General features: G+C 41.7%; 2 protein-coding genes across 5 annotated transcripts in view; one reads left to right on the top strand and one right to left on the bottom strand.

The window, feature by feature from the left end:
* Window positions 1-990: 990 nt before the first annotated feature.
* LOC100644110 lies at window positions 991-20,328 on the top strand. Its single transcript, XM_003402157.4, has 7 exons — window positions 991-2,328; window positions 13,084-13,330; window positions 13,809-14,008; window positions 14,453-14,656; window positions 15,514-15,741; window positions 16,887-17,347; window positions 17,800-20,328. The coding sequence occupies exons 1-7, from the start codon at window positions 2,274-2,276 to the stop codon at window positions 19,591-19,593; spliced, it is 3,189 nt and encodes a 1,062-aa protein (XP_003402205.2). The 5' UTR covers window positions 991-2,273; the 3' UTR covers window positions 19,594-20,328.
* Window positions 20,137-23,919, bottom strand: part of LOC100645268 (serine/threonine-protein kinase KIPK1) — a 77,265-nt gene continuing 73,482 nt past the window's right edge. For all 4 annotated transcript variants that reach the window (XM_048414104.1, XM_048414105.1, XM_003402166.4 and 1 more), the window contains exon 6: window positions 20,137-23,910. In XM_048414104.1, the coding sequence (XP_048270061.1) occupies window positions 23,398-23,910 (513 nt within the window). In that variant the 3' untranslated portion in view covers window positions 20,137-23,397. The remainder of the gene's footprint in view (window positions 23,911-23,919) is intronic.

A 23,919-nucleotide genomic window follows, 5' to 3' on the forward strand; every position in this document is an offset into this window, starting at 1 on the left:
GGCTACCATGTCTGAATACATACGTCTGCTTTCATTGGCCTTTGGGTTAATCATGAGTAACTGTCGAAAAAAGTCGTGAACGAATTTTCAACGAAACAAGGAAAAAATGAAAGGAAAAAAAGAAAGTAACAAATTGTTTGAAGATATAAATTTTTATCAATTTATGTTTGGGAAGAAATGAAAAGAGTCAAGATTACTTAGCTTTTATCCTATTTTCTTAAAGATTCATTTTACTCCAATTTATCTTCGATGAATCGAAAATAGTTTAATAGTTTGTACAGATATAGAGGTAAAAAAATTTGGTAAAAATATGTATATGTAAAAAGAAACATAAAATGTTCGAAAATACATAGGTGTGTGTTAAACATCAAACAGAAATCTTGAATATGTAACGGAAGTGATAAGAGGAAAAGACAACTTTGCGCCGATTGCATTAATCGATCTTAGTTAGCGATTGTTCGCGAAAGCGAGTCACAATCCTTTCTATCGTGAGAAGGAGCAGTCAACAATCCATTTTCGGTTTCGGTACGATGATATAATATTTACTAATGCGTTGTTTGTATGTGATTGTGCGGATGCTTTCGATAATAGTGAAACTCCTGTATTGCGACAGCACGAGAAAATTTTGCGGCCTTTGTTAGGCAACGACACATGGTATACACGCTGTCCATAAGGTGATAGGACGCATTAAGAATTAAATAGTGGTTCGTTGCACATCTAATGTTTTTACGCGACAAGAAAGTAATGTCGTTTTCTAAAATATTCTAAAACTATTTATCAAAATTTTACAAAAAAGTTTTACAAAAACGATAATTTGCAATTGAAATAAAGAAGACAATTTGCACTACGATGTTCTATTCTGAATATTAGAATTTTATATATACATATATATATACACACAATATGTTTCTATTTAGTTGTATTGTATTAAGGATTAATGGGCATAGAGAGGAGGAATTTCGTTTAAATAGCCTAAAGGAAACGATAATAAATCCCTTTGAATGCTCAGTGAACCGATGGAACAATGGAAAGGCAAAGTTGTCGTGGATAACATCGTGAAGAGATCCCAATGGAGGGAATGATTGTCGTCGGAAGACACGGCGAGTAAACACCGTTCGCTTATGGCAAGTAAAGAGACGTGGTCACACTATGGTGGGAGTCAGTTCTGTTATAGTAGGCCACGAGGTAGCAGCTCTGGTGTTCCTGCAGGTGTAGCGCGATCGTACAAACTCTCTCTTAGTTTCTGCTGGCGCTCCAGGCTTCTCGTTTTGCCGGAGTGCGCCGCTCTGTGAAAACCGAGCTTCGAGATCGCCTCGAAAGCGATCCGGACAATGAAAACGCGAAATCTGTGCAATATCGCGTGATATATCGGTGATCGAACGATCAAGCTATTCGAAATCTAGCGAATCGACGTTGAATCTTATCGATTTTCGTTATTTCATCGCTACGATCGCTGGAAGAGTACTCGATTGCAATTTGATCGTCGATTATAAAACATTGACATGAAACGACGTTGTTTCTTTCGGTTATCTGCAGATTAATAATGCGATTGTATTGGAAGAGTGTCCGGATCGTAAACGATCGATAAACCACGCGAACAAACTTTTCATCAGTCAAGTAAACACCATCGCGCAAGTATAAATCGTATGAGCGGTGCGCTCGATCGTTGATCGCTTGAGCGTTTAAAAGTACGCCAAGTCTTTAGAAGGAGAAAGCAGGAGAAGCTGAAGAATTCAGCCAGCTGAAAAAAGCGTCTTTCTTTGACAATTACGATTTTTTAAATTCGATCTCGTTTCCATTTTTTCCTTCAAGAATTTCCTTTGAAAGAGTTTCCGTTAAAACCACAGACTATTCGTCGTAAAACGAAATTTGTTTCAAATTAAGTCAGCAATTTGGAGAAAGTGGATAAACGCTATGGAACGAAAGTTATGTAAATTCTAAGAGACACCGATATTCATCGAACAAAGAGAGAAAATCGATAAGGAGAAGAATAAAAAAAAACTATTGCTTCGAGGATCGAGCAAGTCGCGGCAACTTGGATCGATCGTCTATATTTTCTGTCTGACTTCAGGCGTTTAACAGTTTCTCCATTGTTTCGTACAATTCTTCGTTGATCAACGAAGCGGTCAAGAGAATGAAAGAACACTGATCCTTGCGTGTTCGGAAGATTCGCGAACTGTGAACACGTGCTCTCCTTGCATTTTCAAGTCGGTACGCGAACGATGGATTTTTGAAAAAAAGATTCGTCTCTCCAGCCGGTCTACCAACGTGAGATGATTAACAAACTCTTGTTAAGTTTTTGGATACTCGGATGCATCAGCCTCTATGGTATGTTTCTTTATATTTTTATTATTTTTCACCGGTGATTTTTGTAATAATTTGTAGACCAAATTTGGATCATTTTCAGTTATAAGTACATTTTATTAGCATTATTAGTCGTTTGACCTTTTTTTATTCGATTTGATTAGCACGTCTGTCATGATGTTGAATGGAAACTATTAATTAGAAGTTGTCCGATAAACGAGGTAAACACCTAATGTGTTCGGGTGACTTGTATTATTAATCGCGGTGCTTCTTCATTCCCTCAGCGTACACTTGGTAAATTCCGTTCTATTAACCGTTAACGAATCGAGGACAATTATTTAATCATGTAATCGGACGTTGAGGTCATCAACGACGATGCCTCAAATTTTAAGCGTGTTTCCTAACCGGTACCTATCTACTAACGTCTGTTTTCACTTACGTCGTTGGGCGAGGCTCGAGGAACTTTTTCCTCGAGTCTGATTGCACTCGTGAACCGCATCGTCAATTTACGTTACCATCGCTAAGAGATTGCAGTGCACAAAGATTAGAATATTCGATGCAAGTAACCAACAAATCGCTCTTTTGTGTTTTTCTAGCTAAATTTGAGATTATCTTGCTTTGTATTGGAAAGACTCACAGCTTATAAAAATTACTACGTTCGTAACGATGGTAATGTATATTCTCAATTCGCGTTTAACGATCGATAGACGATCGCTTGAAAATGGTGAACCATGACGGATACGAAAACACGTATGTAGGTACGAAAATTTCATGACCAGTTTATCGTAATGAAATTATTCCAGAGTCAGTGAAAGCGACGATATTATTATAATAATAATATTATTGCACGCATCGCCGAGGTTTTTATGTAAGTTGTCTCGAAAAGTCGAGTCGTCTGGTACACGAAATTTGCGAATAAATTTCGCCGCGTTTCGGTCGTTCACGAGCGTTCACCGTTCGAAACACGCGGCGATCATTTGCGAAAGTGGCGTCTACGATAGGGTCGTGAAACTCCACAGAAATTTGAGTAAAAAAATATTTAAGCGAAAAATGAAGAAGGTAACAGGTACTGTGCATGACTGGTGGCTTAAAATATTCAATGTCGTAACACTAGAGCGTATAACGTACTTTGACGATCGTCAAAAAAGACAAAGTTCGACGAACTTTTTATTTGCTTAGACGACGTAATCATGTTACATTTGTGTAACATAAAATCGTGGCATGCATACGTGTATATACATAAATTTTTACTGCTCCCATGACCATGAAACTGGATCCAGTTACTTTCCTTGTCCTTCCTTGATCTTAATTCTTGTCATCTCGTGATTCATAGGTCAATGTAAAAAAATCCGCAGAAAGTAAAAAATGCGCAATTATTCGTTTAATACTTAGCACACTATGGAAAGAAGGAAGAATTTTCGGGACGAGGAAAATTTCATACCTATGCGAGGCTTCTTCTGTTAATTGTTTTCTTTTATAGTTAATTCGACGCGTCTTCGCACGGAATCTATTCTATAATCGAAACAATGAAAATGACCCGAACAAATTTCAGTCTGTAAACGCTTTCTTTTTCAGTAATAACCTACTTTCAATGCGGTGTGTACAATGGCAGATTTTATCGGCGTATATTTCGGACGCATAGTACGTTCACGACAATTCATCGAGGTGGATACGCACCTCCGTTTTCTATTCTCGATGATTCAAATGTGCTATCGTTCCAAATTGTCACTACGGCTATTGTACGTCGTGTCTAATTTCCTTAATACAAGTGTCGCGTCATCAGCTTTTGACACGAACCAGGTTCGTCAACCGACTCGTGCCGGATCTAACTTTTCTAGACCAAAATGTTATCTGTAGTTTTTCGCGCGTAGAATTTCTCTAACGAAAGAGGATCGTAGAGTCGGACGCGTCAAACTGGTGATCGGATAGGAATCGGTTCATAAACAGGTCCTTCGAATTTCGTGACCCAGTCGGCTCTTGCGTTGAAATGATTCGGCAGTAGGTCATCGGGATATTAGGACATCTGCGTGCTTCTAAATTTTATGTCGGAAGCCAGAAAACTAGTTGATACGTGCATTGCATATTAGCGTGTTACTACGTTCGACGTGTCTCGTCGATTTCAGAGGGTCAATGTGCGTATACATAAAATAATGAATGTTAGAAGCGAACATTGAATTTCAGAATGCCAATAAAAAGAAGGATCACATTGTAAAATTCCCTTACTTTTTAATTTACTGCCAAATGGAAATGACTGTTAAACGTCTCGCTAATAGAATTCAATTTATCAATTAAGTAGAAAGCTACGTGTAGATAAGAAGTGGTAGTTAACCGCGCGACCATCGAGGTGCAGAGTAATTTTGAAATACCGTTCCACAACAGGCCAGGGTTAGCAAACTATCTTCCTCTTCCGTTGTTGCACGTCCGGAATATAATTGCACGTCATTCTCTGGCTTTATCCTGTTGGCGATTTCGGTGTCATCGTAGTCAACGGGACGGAAATACGACGCGTTACGACAGTAAGAAAAGAAGGAAAAGCATGGAAAGAAATCCTCGGTAGGTTCGATTACGATTATGTCGCGAACGGGAACGGAACGTGAGAATTCGATGATGCGAGAATGAATTCGTGTAATTTATTCCTCGTCAAGGCTTCAGCCTAGACTTCTCTCGAGATCAACGACGCTCCCATCAGTCATTACACAACGAGATCAAAATCAGTTAGTTACGCGATCAAATCGTTGCGATTGAAGTAAAAAGTAAACGTTCGCTGGAAACAATTTTGTCATAGTCGTGATAAATTTGGGAAAGTTAATTTCTTTCTATGGCGTAACATTTGTCAAGGTAATATCATATTTAGGATTATTCCCAAGATCATTTTGCGATCGTACACCGTGAAACGTTAACACGGTCTGTGGTCTATTCAAATTCGTTGTTCCTTCGAAAGGGCAGAAATTTTCTAAATTTACGAAAAATATTATTCCTTGTTACTAAATACTACCTGCAATTTTTTTCTTCTTAACGCGGTAATGGGTCGTAATAATGTTCGCGGCTGTTTCGTGTTGCGTGACTGTAAACAGATTAGCGTTGGTCGAGTTCTGACAGGAAAACGAAGGAAGGAAGTTGGCACCGAGCAACACGCGTCAACAATTGTATGATATAATCCATTACCTTAAATATTTCAAATATTTCGTTGTTTCTTTTCACGCATGCTACCTTTTAACGTCATATGCTACGAAAAATCAATCGATCGTGGACATATGGTTCCATAGCGATTGCTATCTCGTTACGGCAATGGAATTTAGATATTTCTATGCCAATAAACTCGGACAACTTCTTCTCGGCTCGCCCACGAGAAACAAAGCTAATCGGTGCAGCGATCGAAACGTTTCCCAATCTCTTTTGGATCGGGGTTAACATACTTTTGCACGAGGAAAGGAACCAAGATATACAGTGGACGTAAAATCTTTACGAGTGTTTCGATGCGCGTAGGAAGAGACCGAATACTTAGCAGATACTTTCTCCGCCAAACGATGTCCGTTTCCTTTTTTCGCTCTCCTCGAGAATCCTCTTCGCGATCAGCTAACACCTTACGAGGCGGACGATTGCTCGTTTATGCTGAAAACTAATATCTCAATAATAGTTTCAAGATTCCTTTTACGAGCCATTTTGAAACGACCGATTAGATCGTTTAAGGATACTCGTACGAATGATATCAATGGCTTTTTAAAAATAATACTTTCACTAATCGCGAGCCTACTTTTGTGCAAATATCTCAGGCACTTTAGACACCGCTTCGAAGACAAACATTACTTCAGCAGATGTCGACAAAACGCTTAAGTGTTATACAAAGAGAGAAGTCATTCTTGAAAGCGTAATACTTAAACCGCACCCTCTTCCAATTATCGTATACGACATCGCTTGAAAATTTAATTTTCACATATTTCATTGCCGTTCACCGCCTCCGCCAGCTTTCTCTGTACTTATTACTATTTCATTTTTCACCGTTGATTATCGAACGCGCACGTATGTCGATCAAACGTGTCCATATTTTGCGTTCAAAGAAGCAAATATCTAACGGCTTTCTTCTATCCATTAAAAGTTCTATCGACTTTCGGACGTTGCAACTTTCCAATGATTTTTATGTCCAAAAATGTGCACTCGGATTTCCGAAATAGGAAACGAAAAACGCGACGAACATTCGAAGCAAGGTGAACGCTCATCGTTACAGATTGCGAAAGAACCAGCTATTGTCCACTTCCCGTTCTTATTCTCTTTCTCTTTAACCGGCAGCCTTCCGGTTAGAAATTTATCGGTGCTTAGTCCGACCAGTGAGAGCTGTTCACGATCTTCCGACTTCTCGCGGCGATCGTTCCAATTTATGGACGCATTTGGCTACGAACGCTTCCTATTTTCTTTCATATATGTTTACATGTAATATGAAGTACGCGACCATTAACTTCCCGTTTAATTCTTTCTATTTCGCAAATTTCGGTATTATATTACGTCGTAATATCGTATTTCTAGAAATACGTTATGGATAATCTTAGTCCTTCTACCTTTCGTCCTTTCTCTCCACGGTACTGATCACGGTGGAAATAGAGTACCGCGAGAGGAGCACATATCGCGCTAACTAATTCACCGATCTGATTACCGTTGGGAGGCAACAACACTCAGAGACCTTGAGAGTAGATTTATCGTATCTTTGTGAACGGTGAAACGAGAAAGGCGTAGTCGTAAGGATCGGTAACTTTCATCGACTACTATCGTCACGTGACGCGGCCACTTTCCGCGTGGATCCTTTCAGATGCAAAAGCAGTCTGGTCGCGTTGCTCGGAGTAAAAAATACCTCCATCTTTCTATCTCCGAACGTAACTAACTGAAAGACTCTCCGCTTGATTCCTCGTGTTGTTCTTTTATGACCTGACTATTACGAGGTTGACTGATAGAGGAACGAGGGGATGAATTTGTAATAGAAAAATAAGTACAGTGTACGTTGATCCAGATCCTTACTCCGATAGTGTTACAATGCAATGGACGCGATAGGGAGCACGCTTATATATTTATAGCAAAGGATATTACCAAAAAATGGTAACCTCGTAGTTAAGTTGAAGGCAACAAGAAACAGCGATAGAAATCTACTTATAGCTCTACTTATAGCAGGGATATACAAAAGTAAAGATGTAGGCTTTTTCTCGAAGTAATTACATGACCCATTATGTGGCAATGACACGCCTATTTTTCCTCTTTCATCACTTTCTTTTCGCTTTCAGGCTTCTCCGCATATCCGCGAATCGAACCGCATTTCCGTTCCGAAACGATCAGTCACTTTTCTTCCAATCTTACCGACAGACTTCCATATCTCCTCCTCTTCGGGAAGAAAACCCGACTGGGCTTTCTTTTTTTCCATGAGTCACTCGTGTCGTTCGATAATATGCGATATAGCGCATAGAGCGAAATTCCCTTAAGATCGGAGGCAGAGTTTCGTAACGGGTTTCCTCGACGAATGCCAGAGGCCAGGCCATGAATTCAGTTTTAAGGTCAGCAGGATAGGGACAGCGGAGTATCGGTGCCAAGTAGAAGAATACGGTATAACGGTTCCACACTCGACATTTTCCACCTAAAAGACCTGGTCAAGATTCAAATATAAATCCAACGTATGTAAGTAAGTTCGTGTCCGAATTTGGGTCGTGAAAAGTGAATCGAGAAGACTGGTGCATGACGAATAGACAGCTCGCGAACGGAACACCGATCCGCGGATAAGAGAACGCTGATTATGCGATCGGAGTTCGATGACCTCGACTCGCTGGATACTGCGTTACCAAGTTCTTTAAACCTTATGTAGGTAACCAAAGTGCTACAGATATACAACGAGTGTGCGAGTAAGAATTAAGTTTCGATATTTAAAACTTTTGCCGATTTCCGAATCCATTAGAAAATAAGAAAAATTTGTCAAAGAAAGTTCCTGGGTATTCGATCGTACGCGCTAGGATTCAAATCGATCCATCGCATCGTCTACATCCACTGCGATTCGTTGTTACGTCGTTCAAAGAACAAACACGGTCGTGAAAAGGACAAACAGTGAGACATCCAACGTGCGACTAGAAATTATCCCTTCCTATTGTGAGAACCAGCTCCCTATCGGATCACCGCTGTGTCCCACATACAGCTAGTTTCGTGTTCTTCGCGCAAGAAATTGTTCCTTTATTGCACCATTGTTCTATGATGGGATTGTTCGGTCTAGAAATTCGTCGATAGCGATTACGAGGGATCCGGATGCACGCGATACCAGAGATATCGGAACAATGGCGGCGTTGGGTAAACGCGATCGTTGCGTGTTTTGTTTTTGTCGGTCGTTTCCTTTGTATCCACTTTTGTTCGAGAGCGATAAATTGCAACGTGCGTGCGGTATGTGCGACGAGTAGCTTTTCAAAAAGAGGAGGCCAAGATTCATTCGTTCGCGCAATAATCAAATTTAAAATTACTCTACTAGATTTTCTGAATAGAACGAGAAACGTTATTTTAAAAGCATGGGAATCTGGAACAAGTGAAAATAAATGTAATAGATATCTAGTAATAAAAATTCATCTGTATCAAATAAGAATAATATAGAGAAAGTTATTAACGCGTGTAAATTAACGACGATTATGGATAGAGTATAATAGAGTCGCTCATTTCTATGTATATACTAAAAACGAAGTGTTGTATAGAGTAATGGATCGTTTGAATATTATACTAACAGTGGGTTAAAACATCGTTGAACTTACATCAGCTGTTTTTATTTAGGAACCAGGTGATAAGTTATCGTCGTTGCACTAATAGAGATGACGTATCCGAAGGAATCCCGTTGCAGAGAGCGTTTAAAGTATCTCTGTACCGTTAAATCTCTGTACCGATGGCATCTTCGTGTCGCGTATGTACCTAGATATCCAATGTATAATCTAACATCTATTTAGAATTACAAAGAACATGTTGGAAGATCTAATCGTTATTCGCAACGAGTATTGTCACTCGACCATAATCATAACTTGGAGATCTCGCTTGAAATCAACGTCGCGCGCACTTGACGCTCTCGTTGGCTGAAAAGCAATGGTAGTTTCCAGACTAAGTGATCATCGGACTTGAATTATTAATTCAAACGTCTTAATTGCGACATCATCAACGTATATGTACGCGATCGAATTATAAATGCACTGAAACGTGGTTTCATTACGGTTATCGAAGGTGAAGCAATATTCTAAAGCGATTTCGAAAGCCTCGCTCGTGTCATCGAAGGAATCATCTACGCTGAAACGATTGCGTACGCGATTGGCGTTCGTTTTACTCCTCTAGTTAACGCTTTCATTAATCTTATCAATCATATTCACGACGAAGAAACGCTAGATTTCTTCGATCGATAATGGTATACCACTTAGTCGTTCTCTGATTGCACGGCAAACGTTCAATCGTGATATTCGCGTTTTATAACAAGTCGTTACAAAATTTTTCCAGTAGCTCTAAAAAGAGAGAAAATTTTTACACCGTAATCGAATGTTCGTGAATTAACCATGATATAAGGCAATTTTGCCTCGGCCCAACGAAAGAAAGAAATCTGGTTCTATATTTGTCCGACCGATGTATATTCCAGTTATTTCGTAACCGATATATAATTTTTCCTGAAATTACGTAAACTTGTCGATCTATCAGCGATACGAAAAAGTAGAATGGGGGCTCGACACGTCACAGCTATGTTTTCCCTGATGTTTTCCATTTCGTTAAATGATCGGCTATCTGCGTTTAATTATTCACGCAGTCTGGTTGTCTCGCAGGATACACGCTTGTCGAGCGATCTAACGACTCTGCCAGGTGTATAATTGATGGATTTCGCCTGCGCTATCGAGACATCGCGTCGGTTTTTAGATCGAATCTCCGTTAACACCGGCAATTACGTTTGTCTATGTTTCTCCCTAGCTATACAAAATAGGCGATTACGCCGTTCGAACGAACGATACGAACGTCGTCGTTAATCGAAACGCAATTTCGCTCGAGTCATCGCGACGTCGGAATCCGCAGACTCTGGAATTTATTGGTATACGAATAGACGAATGGAGGAAATTCGAGGAATCGAAGAATTACCGGGTTTGCGGTTCCGTTGGCTTCGTTTTCGATTCGTCGGTCAAGTGGCACGTACTAATTATCATTGACGATGCGTAAAACGGTCAGACTGGATCGTCTGTGCGAGTCATTCCTACAGAAACCTTGACACAGCCTGCTCGACTAGACTCGAATAGACGAACGCTCTTTCGTACGAAGATATATGTGTATCGCAGCGTGCGTATAAGGTACGCGTCCAAGAGTAAAATATAGGAAGATACTCGTACGACACAGCACATTTATTTTACGTTACTCTGTAATTGCGGAAGTAAGAGAGGCCGACTCGTACACTCGTTGTTATGTCGCACGGAAATCGCCGTATAAACGTACGTCGGCGTGGAAGCGCTGTTAGCCTCCGATTTTTCCGCGGCGAATCGTCGTTGGAAAGTCACCCGCCGGCTTTTAAACGAGGCGACGAGGTGCTCGGATCGGTCGCGCGAGTCACACACGGTCAGTCCTGATTTCAACTCTGCTGATTTCCCTTTTCCATGCCTCTCCCTGACTCGAGACCATGCTCCTTTTGCCAGACGCTCGTTCCACCAACAAAAACTCCAGCGACTCGAACCGCTCTCCGATCTAGCTGACCATTAACGGCCTATTCCTCGGGCTCCTGGCTTTCTTTTTCCGAATTTCTCCCCGGCTAGACTCGTCCGGTCGGTTCATCCACCGCCACTGCGATCCTGGTTGCCTATTCGCGGGCGAATATACCGCCTCCGCTCGTATTCTCTTCCGATCTCTGGCGAGATAATCGGCCGTTCGAACAAAAAGAGTTTCTCTTTCTTATCTCGACCGACCTCGCCGCCTCTACCCGTCGATACGAGCAACTTTCTTCGTCCGATTTTCTTTCCGCGTTTTACTTTTAGCCGCCTCTGTCTCGTATCGTACACCGCCATCGTCTTTTTATTACTTTTATCCAGACGTTCCAATTATCGAGGGATCGTTCGTTATTCGCTTCTTAAGATCGGAACCGTTGCTCCAGAACTTGTTCCTCCAGACGCTTATTCTTTCAGATATCGCGATCCCTCCGCCTTTCAGTTTTTTCACGTCGGCACACGGATCTAGGTCGTAAGTTCAGGAGACAGTCGCAATCCTGATCCGCGACTCCTCGACCCCCAATCCCCGAGCGACGGCTGCCTCGGATTTTCCGCCGTCCCAAGTTCTTCGATTGAAAGGAGAATGCTTTGGATAAAATTGAATCTTCGATGTAACGTATTTCCCAAGATCGCTTTAACGCTTATGGCGCAGGCAATAAAAATTCTACGACCCAAGCAACGTACGAGCAAGTCTGGTACCCTAATACTTCAAACATTTGCATAAATTTCGACTTAGAAACATCTAAAAGAGAAATCTGTGGCATTTTTTAAAAAAAGTTACTAAGAGAAATTTAGAAATTCGCATCCGGTATTGGTATCCGATTACTCGAAATTAAGGTTGAGGTCATCCCGATTTTACGCGCGAAGACCGACCTGCAAATCGCTAGATCGCCGTGTTACAGCGATAGCAGCACAGAATGTAGAATTTTCAATATAAACGATAATTGGAAACATCGCAACGAGTATCTCGGCGATATCTCGAAAGGATTCAAAGACTCGCAGTTACTTTCCGTGCTGGACGCGCGAGTTCCTCGGCATCGATCTGCCGGACGATAAATCAGCCGCAATTTTCTAATGCTCGTGGGCCGACAGGTTGCTAGATCGACTTATCGATCGCTTAAACTTTCCCTTCTCACGAATATCGCGTCGGAGGCTGCGGTCAGTAGACAGGTTTTGTGTCTTCGAGCCAGCTCGTTAGAGTTTCGATCGTTGAGTTTCTCGTTCGCAAAACCTCGGCCTTTTGTTGGCCGGCAGCGGCGTGAGAGAAGGAAGCAGGCTTGGTTTACTTGCCGAGTTACATCGATGTCTTCCCGTGTGGCGTCAAGCTTGAAGAAAAAAAAATTGCGTTCCAGGAGATTGTTATTCAGGCGTTATGCTAATAACAGTGCAACGAGCCAAGGAAACCGTTACCAAGTTTCGCGCGAATCTATCAATCTGACCCGCGATGCGTGTAGTTCGGATCCCAAATCTTCGATTCGTTCCGAATAATTTGGTGCACCGATCGGTCCAGTTCTCGTCCGACGATCCGGTTCAGGCGCATCGGTAGTCGAGTTTATCGACTCTGCATTCCCAGACGCGCAAAATAAAAGACGCTCTCCTGCGCTATACGCGTTAGAAGAGTTGCTAACTGTTGGAACGGGTCTCGTCGGACGAAGGTTAAACGGTTTAGCGGGAAACGAAACAGGCGACGAGAGCGAAAAGAATGTATTTATTTTTTCGGCAAGTTTCCAATAGAGCATACAAACTTGCATAGAGTAGAAAAATATACGCGACTAAAAAGATAACATTACGATGATGCACGGTGTGTCAATTTTTTTATACGGGAAGCTTGAGATTTAATAATAAAACCAAAATAGATTTATGGTAAATACATGCTTGCTAGTAGGAAGGAAGTAAAATTTTCGACGCAAATTACTCGATTCGCCATCTTGTCTTACGAGTAGTTCTGTTTGTAGAAAATTCTTAACAGTTCGCCGTTCGATCGAAGAGAAAGAGAGAATCGGTGCTTCGACCTTGAAAGAAGCGTTTCAGTCATATTTATTTCGTCGTTCATCCGCAGGAGACCCGACGGTTGCGCAAGAGTGGCCGACGCCTCTCGACGAATCCGCGGACGAGAAGAACGATGCCGAAATTTTTCGAGCGGTCGTCGAATCTATGCGACAGTGGACCTTGCACAAGCAATTGCATCATAGGACCAAGAGAGAAGTCTCGAAAGTTTGCTACGAAGACGTCGGCTGTTTCGAGGACACGGGACCATTCAGTTACTTGGAGATGCTCCCGTCACCACCTAAGGATGTTGGCACTAGGTATTGGAACATAAACTACCACACGATATGATTCGTGATTTTCTATCTATACGTCTCGTCATAAATGTATTCAGATTTTTACGTTTCTTACGAATGTTTCGATAAATGCAACGACGCAGCTCCTTCTCGCGACTAAACTACGTTTCCTTCGCGATGATTACCGTTATTTCGTGCAGCGTTCGGATAACGCGAAGATAGAAATGATATCTGGCTTGTGACCTAGCTTGGCAAAAACACGCCTGTAGTTTCGTTACATCTTTCGTAAGTAAGGCGATGCGTTGTAAGAAGCACGCCTAGTTGCATTTACGAATAAGTGCAATCGCGCATGGGTGGATATATGAACCACTCGGAAAACAGCTTGATCGACTCTGTGTTTTAAAAGTTCCTAGATCTTTTGTAATTCTATCGGCAATTAATTGGAACGAGCACTCGACGAAATATGAAACCGGTTTTAATTATTTCTTTCGGTATGTTGCAGATTTCTAGTGTACGGTAGCAGAAAGGCAAGATCGATTCCGATGGAAGTTCCCGCCGATGACATAAACGATAACGCACACCGTGCCATAGATCCCGATCTACCCACCAAAGTGATTGTACATGGATTCGGATCCAGCTGCGATCACGTCTGGGTTTATGAAATGAGATCCGCGCTAATGACTGTGCATGAATGTAATATAGGTTCGTGGTAATTCTTTCTAATTCCATGATTACTACGTACGATAGACTGTGAATATTTATGCAGATTCATATTTCTGTAAACACGATCGAAGACACGAAACCTAAGCAATTATTTGCTTCATTTGCTAAATATTATTATCCAGAGATGCTATGCTTCGAACGCTCTATGTACGTGGTTTCGCGAATTACGCGTATTTTTACATTTTCTAATTTCTGGCGAATGCAGAAAAATCCACGGTCTATTCGTGACGATAGATTTCATGCAAAACTTTACACGAAACAACCGTTTGGTATAAAAACGAGGAGTCGATCACGCGTCAAATGCTTATTCACGGTTGGTATCGGAAAATTTCATTGCCCTCTTACCACCTGGCCATACGATCAACGTAAATTTCTCTTTTCACTTTAACGAGCTTCATCTTCGAGCCGAGCGTATCTTTTCAGTATGCGTGGACTGGGGACCAGGAAGCGCAGTTCCCAACTACGTAAGGGCGGCTGCTAACACTCGTCTGGTCGGCCGACAATTGGCCAAGCTAGTGCGAAGTTTGAACGTACCTTTGGAGAAGGTTCATTTGATCGGTTTCAGCCTGGGTGCTCACGTGGCTGGATTTGCCGGCGCTGAGCTGGGAAACGTCTCCAGAATCACAGGTACGGCGAAGCGCTTTTTTCCCTACGCAGCTGTTTGTGATTTATTCGTGGCGTGTTAACGATTGCCTCGTTCGTTCTGTATTTGGGCAATGTGATGCAGTTATCGCGGCCGAGTTGAGCAACGCGTTACGGATAGTAGCTGTAGTCTCGATGTCCTTCGAGAGGCGAGTTTCCATCGGTAAAAGGAGATCCAAGCTGTTAAAGTTCAGTCCGACTAAGCGTAAAGGGCAACTACGATTATTCGTTAATCGTTGAATCGATTACACTTTTTCTTCGAGTTCTCTCGCGACTAACCTTCGGTAAATACTTTGCTCTAAGAAATCATCGAGTACGCTCGCTACGCTTTGATAAGTTAATCGATGTGATCATCGAAGCATAAATATATTCGTATACGTGTTTATGAATTCGTTGCCCTTCTCGCTGTGATTTATTCAAATGAAAAAGGCTACGAAAGATCAATACGCGAACGCGGCGAACGAGCATCGAGACAGGCTTGGAAAAATGGCGAGAGGTTGAGCAACCCCTCCGATCCATATCTTAATCGTGCGACCGTTCACCAGAAACTGTGACGAGGTCTTTTGCAAAGGCGTTCCAAGTAAATGTGTCGCGATTGCCATTCCGATATTTCCATCTTTTTTCACGCGTCGACGATTTTTTGATCTCGATCTTCTACTTTATCAACGATTTTTCATTAACTGCGCTTTTATCCAGCCGTAGATTTCGTTTATACTCGTTTCAACATCAAACTTTCCATCTTTTAACTTAATTAATAGCAATAGCGATACGGTACGAATGAATTTCTGTTCGAGCGATATTCTTGAACCAGAACGTTGTCTAAGAATCGGCGTAATTCACAGGATTAGATCCTGCAGGACCACTGTTCGAGTCTCAGGATCCTAGAGCCCGACTCGACAAAACGGATGCCAACTTCGTCGATGTGATTCACAGTAATGGTGAACAACTGTTGCTCGGTGGTTTGGGATCCTGGCAGCCTATGGGCGACGTCGATTTCTATCCCAATGGGGGCAGGATGCAGACAGGTTGCTCGAATCTCTTCCTTGGTGCTGTATCGGATATTATCTGGTGTAAGTGTCTCTTCTATTACACACTGCTACGAGTATCACAACACTTGGTGATATTTAACGCATATTGAGAAAACTGAGAACATTCGCGCGAATTCATACTCTTATGAAAATAGTAAAAAAGATGGAACCTGGATAGAAAATTGTTTTATCTAATCTAAATGTTACGAGTACACCTTTTATATTTTATTTTTGCATATCACGCGCATTGTGCGCGTTTTTCACATTCTAAAACTTCATCTCATTCATCCCACTTGCTATGACGCATCACATATAAACCTAGACACATACGTATACTACACTTTATACGATTCATGCGCACGTTGGCACAAGTGTTGCACGTAATGCACTTGACTTACTTAATGCACTCTGTGTATTTTATAACCCGATGTACTTGACGCACTTGTGACAAGGTTACGATATCGTCGAGTTTATTCGGAACAAAAGGGTGATAGAGCAAAGGCCGGTAAAATCTTTGAAACTTTCACGGGTTAACGATACTTAACGATACCCGTTGTCTATTCCTTTGTGCAACAATTTGTTCTCATTACGAGTTATTGGCAAAATCTAATCCAAGAGGCACAATAAATCAGAGATTAGAAAGCGGGATCTTTTTCACGAGCGTTGATCACCGTCGTTCGGGATTGCGTTACCTTCTCCGCAACGCGGATCGAATTCTTTGTCCTAAAGAAAGCGGGTCACGCTGGCACCGTGAAATGTCGCCTAAAGATACTTTGAATGTTCAAAAATGTCCTGACCATGCTCGATCGCGATCTTCTTCGACCCTCTTCTCTTAAGGCAGCTTGGGTTAGTATCGACGCGTGTCGATATTTTGTTATATCCCAAGTTACATTTGCAAACGCACGCACGATTTTACTTCTTTAATAGATTTCTTTCTCTCAGCTACTAAAAATTACAACGAATAGTTCACTTTGAATATTTTATGTCTTTTGCATCTTTGCACGTTTGCATCTGGTATAAATATATAAAAATCCGTAGCCTAATTATCACGCAGGGATAAAAAGCCTTTTCAATTAGCTCGTCGCTTTATCCATATAAGGCAAAATAAAATAAAATAAACCGTTCGTTAATCGCGACAACGATAATTTAGACTTTACTACACAAGCGTAAAAATGTTCACGTTGCAGCAAGCGCTGTCGAGGGTAGATCCCTGTGTAACCATCGAAGGGCCTACAAGCTGTTCACTGACTCTGTAAGCCCAAAGTGCCGATTTCCAGCGTTTCCATGCGACAATGGATACGACGGTCTTCTTCGTGGCGAGTGTTTTCCTTGCGGTGCGAACAGCATGGGCGGACCTTGCGGCGACATGGGTTACTATAGCGATGAATCACCTGCCAGAGGACAACTCTACCTGGTAACGAGAGACGAAGAACCTTTCTGTGCTCACCAGTACCAGGTGAAAGTGTATAATAGTCGCAGCGAAAGACCCGCTAGGAGTTACGGGAAACTGCAGGTAACTCTGGTCGGAGAAGGATCTTTCAACGATACGTTTGCGATGACGCGCAAGGACGAAGAGCTTCTGGTTGGTTCGATTCTTCAGAAAATTGTTGTACCGCACCCTGCGATTTCGGATTTGGAAGCTATCGAGGTAATCCATGGATCTATTGAGACATTTCTGTCAGTTTTGCGTAGAATCTAACTAGATTGTTAAGGAAGAAACTAATCAGTTGGAATTTGGTATTTCTACGAAATGACGATTCGAAATATATAGTGAAAAAGCGTGGAAATAATTTGCGAGATTTGTAAAGAAAAATCGTTAATCGACAAATTTAGTCTTGGTATCAAAATTAAAATTTGGCGAAAATTGTTGTCAAAATTGGTTCCTATGTAATTCGTTGATTTAACAAAAGTAAATAGATAAAATATAATAGAACATCTGATATAAATGTCATCGTGATACTAAGAATACAAACTTTAATAATCTTCTAACGATTTGTCAAATTCATCTTGTTTTTCCGTAACTAATACTTACGAACAGAGATGTATATGCGTATAAAAGTGTAACAAAAAACCTTATTTATTCTGTTGCAAATGTTACAGATCAAGTACACGGCGTACAGCGGCTGGATCTCTTCGGGTTTGGTGTCCTGGAGCATCGACAAAGTAGCCATTATCGACAGCTTTGGAAAGACTCTCTCCGTCTGCAAAAAGAGTCTGAGCTTAGAATCTGGGAAACCCGTCCTACTTCCTCTCTTCGCAGGCGAATGCAACGTTCCCGTGGAATCGGATAACTCAACGTCCCCAGCATTAGAACGTCTGTTGCAAGAGAAACCAGGTGGTATCGGGCCATTTACCAAAGAACAGAATTACGAGGCGAAGGATAATATCCCGATAGAAACGTTCTCGAAAGAGAGAATCGCGTCGTTGTCCTCGTCGAAAGGTTTGGGTCCATTTACCAAGGAGCGGAACGTGCGCATAATCGAGAGGAAAGAAAGTTTCAAGACGAACAACTTCGAGGAAACGGGTAATCGTGGCGGTAGCTCAAACCCTTGGAATATCGTCGACATATCCAGCGATGGAGATTCGAATTCTTTGGACAATTCGGAGACTGAGAAAGGCAGAGGATTCTCTGGTTCCAATTTGTTCGCTAAAAGTCCTTCTCCAAATCCTTCGGTGGAACCGACGACCGAGTTCCTTCCAGAAATACGGGAACCTGTACTGCAAATCGATAAGAAGGAAACAGGCAGGTCTTTGAAATTTCCAGAAATCACAGAGCCGATCTTGAGGCCACGCTCGGCGAGACAGAACGTCAGAAACGAAATTCACAGTCGTGAAAAGCAGAAAGAAGAGATACAGGAGACTTCCTCGACGTCTAGAGCTTTTACAGTGCAATTCTTGCCAGAAAGGTTGGCTGGGATCCTGGCACAAGCTGAAAGGTATGCTAGGCAAACCCTTCTTCCTCTGATTTCGCAGTATACGCCCAGTTTCGTAACTGGATCGCGATACGAGGAGCCTAAATATTTTCCACCCTTGGGGGAGATCGCTTCGGAGGATCAAGGGCCCACTGAACCGGAGTTGACTACAAATAACTATCAACAGGACTTTGAACGACAGAACCGAGATGATCGAATTGTTAACACTGAGTCTGCTTTAAGAGAGGGGCGAACGATGAATTCTTCCAACGCTACGTCGATGGAAGTATCTGCGATTATCGAGGTAAATTATCAGGAAAAAGAGATCAATTCAACGAGAACCGATGAAAGCAACGAATGGATACCTATAGAACATTCTACCGTTTTAAACACCTTATCTAGACAAGATTTCAACGTGTCCAGGTCTCTGAATTGGGAACACGAAAAGTACAATTGGTCCACGCAAACGTCAGAGAGTAGTACGTCAAAAGTGGACGATTGGGTACCTATTACGATTAAAAGCGAAATTGAAATTCCTGAGGCTCCGAACAATGTCTCTAACGAGATTAGCTTGTCTCGCGTGGTTACTGACAAGCAGAATAAGGCTGTTCAAGCGGAAGCTGTGACGATAAAGGACTCTGGAAATAATTCAGACGAGGCTGTTACCTCTGGGAAAGACGAGAGAAAGTATATTCCTCTGATCGATCCGAACGCGAAAGAATTATCGTCGACGAACGTGAATGATATCTTGGACGTTGGTCCGAGCTCTTCGAGTACGAGCTCCACGTACTCGCCGCACTCTCACATTCAGAAAATCCCCAGACCGATAGAAACGAGAAGTAGCAAACCTAGTTTGACGAGGAGGAGCATGGTCTTCCCTTACGCGTACGAGAAGAAGAAGGATCCTAGAACCAGGTACATACCTTTGATACCAGAGGAAGACTTTGGAAGGCCATACTTTTCGGTCGATAGGGAACGCTGATGGAATTTAAGCGGCGAAAATTGTTTGGAACAAGATTTATGGAATCATCGTTCATGATATGTTTCCACTCTTACAAATGTCCAATTTCTTATTGGCTTTTCCTATTGTTTGTAGTTGTTGATGATCAGTTGTTAACGTTTTCGTGGAATTTGTGTTTTGAGTTACTGATACTATGGAACGTGATAACATCGGTCAGTAAAAATCGATGGCTTTATAAAGCACGCTTTAAAGATGTTTTTGGTAAAAATTGGAGCCTTAACTTTATTTTTGTATATAGGAATTTTTTTACAATATATATAATATAATATATATATATATATATATAGCTTCGCTGAAATCTGTTTTTTTTCACATCGTTACCGTTAACTAATTCTTAGTTATTAGAATTATTATCATCGTCATCTGTGTTTCCCCCATTTATTTTATTTATGTCGAACGGACGATCATAAGAGCGAAAAATCCCACTTTGTATATGATGACCCAATCTTGGAAATCGCAAAACGACTCGCTGAAATAGTATTATATTTCTTTCTTTTCTCTCTCTCTCTCTCTCTCTCTCTCTCTCTCTCTTTGTCGTAATAATATGTACAGCTGGTGCCTATGCGATCCACCTTCCTGGCGGTTCACGCGAACGGTAGTCAAAAGTATGGAAGAGATGATTTAAATGGACTTCTATGTGTATCTATAATATATCTGTTTTTACTTAAAATAAATAACCCTCTTTAAGAAGAAAAATGCGCCTCTCGGTCTTGCAAGTCCGGTGTACTTTTACTCGTGTACTCTGTTACACTTTCACAGCATCGTTTTTCTCACTTTTTCTCTCACACACGCACGCAGACAGAATCTCTACCTATTTTTTTCGCTTCTGTTCGTCTAATGTTCATCAAAATTCATGTAATTGTTCTCTTCTTCTCGACAATCGTCTTCCGCCAGCAACCAACTCTCTCAGGATATGCCCACTCCTGATATGTCCGCGACTATTAAAAATAACTCATTCGCAGTCCTTGCTTCAATGTTTCTTCAGGTACCGATTGACGCGTCAATACAGAACGCATCGTTCTATGATAATCGACTCGATACAAAAATAACAGGTACGTAAGAGTTTCGTTTCGATAGCTGGGAAGACTACGGTTAAAACGACTCGTTCGTCGATCATCGATACACTCGAAAATAAAAGCTTTGTGAAAATGTTCTACGTTATTCTCGTATCGACTCGATGGGACGAAACAAAAAAATCTTGGCTTCTGGTCGACAGTGCATTCCGTTAGGCAAGGAAGAAGGGACTGCGAATTATCGACAACTTACTACTTACATACATATTTAACAAACACGCAGTCTTATCAAGTAGAACCCGTGAACGAACTCTGACAAGTAAAAAGGTATAGTTGCCTATTATCCTAGTAGAAATTTGGTTCGACTCGTCCCGCAACCAGGGCGACGAAACGATTTACACGCTGACGCGCGGTATAGTACCTATCCAAATCATCCTCTGTTACCCACATACAGTACTCTCAAGGATATGGAATAAGGATAAGGAAAGAAATTCATAGAAAACGAATCGTGATATGATACCAGGTTGAAGATAACTTGAAACGACTAAGCCGATTGACTCGCGATATAAAGGAAATTATAAAAAAAAAGTCTGATATTATGGAAAACAATTCGGTGATCGTCGAAAGTCTTACAAGGATACTGTACCTGCGTAAAAGAGCGCAACTAAAAACTAATATGCTCCGCGTGCCATCTCGAATTCGTCTCCTTGTCCTACTAAGCTCCGAGTCAACAAATTCTAATTACACAACTAAGTATTTTACCGTATAACAGAGACACGATTTCGAGGCAGCCGAGGAGCACGTACGACTTCTTACGCTTCTAAATATTCACATTCATTCATCCATTCGACAGATCGTCATTCACATTCTAAATTCCATGTGTGTTCTTCGGCAAACATTCAATGAAACGTCATTCCCAATGGTTCGTTACGTTGGTTTCGCGTTTTATCAACGACTACCGATGTATCGTATGTTCGAACAGGTTGTGTTGCATCCGTCTGTACTCTGTTTGTTCGCTTTCCTTGGAACACTTAAGTAATTAGCGCTACGACATACAAAAGATAAGGCCGCCGACGATAATACACTGACTAGATCAGTTTCATTTGCTCTCTTTCTCTCGCTCTCTCTCTCTCTCTCGCGCATACTTTCTCTCCCTCCCTTTCTTTCACAGTGTGTGGTGGACCATCGTCCCATTTCTTTTATATCAACAAAAATATTCAGGACACGGTATCTCTGTCAACAAAATATACTATGTGTCTCGTTTCGCATCCTGAGTACTAATCTACGACGCGCAACGATCAAACACCGCATCGTGGCGTCGCGCGTCGGGGAAGTATTCTTTACTCGATCAAAAATTTAATTAAAAACTCGTATAAGCACAGCGTAGGCCCTGACGAATTCTTTTACCTCACCAACTTACACGATACTGTACAAAAAAAGACGGCAATACGGCAAAAAATAACAGCACAGGTACGAATGATGGTTACAAAAAACAAAAATATAAATTATAAATTATACGTAAAAATCTGATGTTAAAGGCTCTTAAAATTAAAGTAGTTTCGTTTATTTTATTTTCAATGTTCGAATTCATATAGGAAAATATACCGCCTTCTATTGTACATTGCCGTAGTTTTCGCTGCTTATCCCGACATCCTGGTATTTAATGTAAGAGTATAACGCTGCTAAGCGACGTCAACATCGATATCGGCGCGAAAAGAAAAGTGTACAAACACGAATCAAGTAATAGGAGACGATTGTTGGGATTAGTAATGCATTAAAAAACCGTTTTCAACATAGATACGAATACGATCGGTTCGTTCACATTTCGATTTTGTATGATCGTCGTTAATAATTGATAAAAAATCGGTTGTCGTGGATAAGGACGGAGGTGACTAACTAGGAACTGCGAGGCACTGCAAAAAGGTAAGAACATGAGCAGCGTTTCTACTGGCATTGGATTGCCGCAGTCTCAAAATGAAACGTGTATTGCTTCTTTCAATCCTCTGAACCGTTAACTTCTTCATCCGATTCTACTAAATCGCATGTCCGAGGAAAATAGGTTGATGATGTTTGAAAATTCCCAAGTATTCCAAACTACAACGCAAGCAACGTTTCATTTTCGTGCAAAATACTATTGACATATCCTGTGGCATGTGTAAAGTGAAAGAACCTTCTTTTAAAATTTACCAGCTATTGTATCAAGTATAAAGTTGTTTCTTATTTTTTTTTTTTCTTTTTTTAAAAGTGCACTAACGCGGTGAGAAATATGTAACGATCGTCGCACGCGGAAGAGGAAACTCGCGCCGACAGCTTCAAACATAGCAGTATGGGTCAATAATGTATGTAGATTATCAAAAAACATCACAGTCGGGTTACTAGATTTTAGAGAAGTGTCCGCCGAACTCCTACTTGACTATATTTTCATTGAACTTGAACCAGATATTCGAACCTGGTTAATACTGACCCTGTTCCAACTTTAACCACTTCGATCGCAAAGTCCAATAAAGATATAATCGTTCTTCGATCTTTCTAGCTCTTCTTTCGCGCGCGACTAGGTCGTTCGACCCTACTTTCCTCCGATCGCTACTCTTTTCCGATATTTTTGTCGCATCGACGTAGCCGTCGCTGTTCCACGTGGAACAAATCGAGTCGAAGCGTTTCTCTGTGTAGGCGCTTTCACGCGGTCCAGAAACATCGGTAAAAAACCAAGAAACCCTAAGGAACGAACTGTACGACGTGCGAGTGATGTGTATCACTTTTTGTCAAACAAGGGCAATTTGCTGCGCACCGCACCCTCGCAAACGACTAACCTCTGCGCGGCTGAGATACTGCATAATGGAACGGGACTCTCTAAATTTGCTTTTAAGAACGTTAACCTACTAGAGCTGGCATCGTGATCGGCAAGTCGCAAGCTACCCGCCTGCTTCCTCTCGAAATACTCGACGATCTTGGAAATAGTTTTACTGGAAGACCCGATACCGCTTAATCTATCCTCCCAACAGGAGTCGCCACCTCCTAAGCTCGCTATATCTTCGGACGAGTCGGTGTAGATCGAGCTGGTTCGATGGTCGTCCAATAAAAACAAGCTGCTTGCCGCGGAGCTGCTCAAGGTGGAGGTGTGTCGACGATTGGGTGGCTCCGGGCTGAGATCTTCGCCGACGCAGCTCCAAAAACCCGACTCACAGCTACCTCGCCTTCTTGGCTCCCATCCGTCTCGGAAAAGCGGATGAGTGAACAAGCTGGCTGCGCCCGCCTTTGTAGCCACCTGAAAACC

This window comes from Bombus terrestris, chromosome 18 (assembly GCF_910591885.1).
Source record: "Bombus terrestris chromosome 18, iyBomTerr1.2, whole genome shotgun sequence".
NCBI classification, from domain to species: domain Eukaryota; kingdom Metazoa; phylum Arthropoda; class Insecta; order Hymenoptera; family Apidae; genus Bombus; species Bombus terrestris.

What these genes read in the sequence shown, in the direction of transcription:
- LOC100644110 (XM_003402157.4), top strand. Translation starts at nt 2,274, where the DNA reads ATGATTAACAAACTCTTGTTAAGTTTTTGGATACTCGGATGCATCAGC. An exon ending in CGGATGCATCAGCCTCTATG is followed by an intron (nt 2,329 to 13,083) that starts GTATGTTTCTTT and finishes GTTCATCCGCAG; the next exon opens with GAGACCCGACGGTTGCGCAA. An exon ending in AAACGTCTCCAGAATCACAG is followed by an intron (nt 14,657 to 15,513) that starts GTACGGCGAAGC and finishes CGTAATTCACAG; the next exon opens with GATTAGATCCTGCAGGACCA.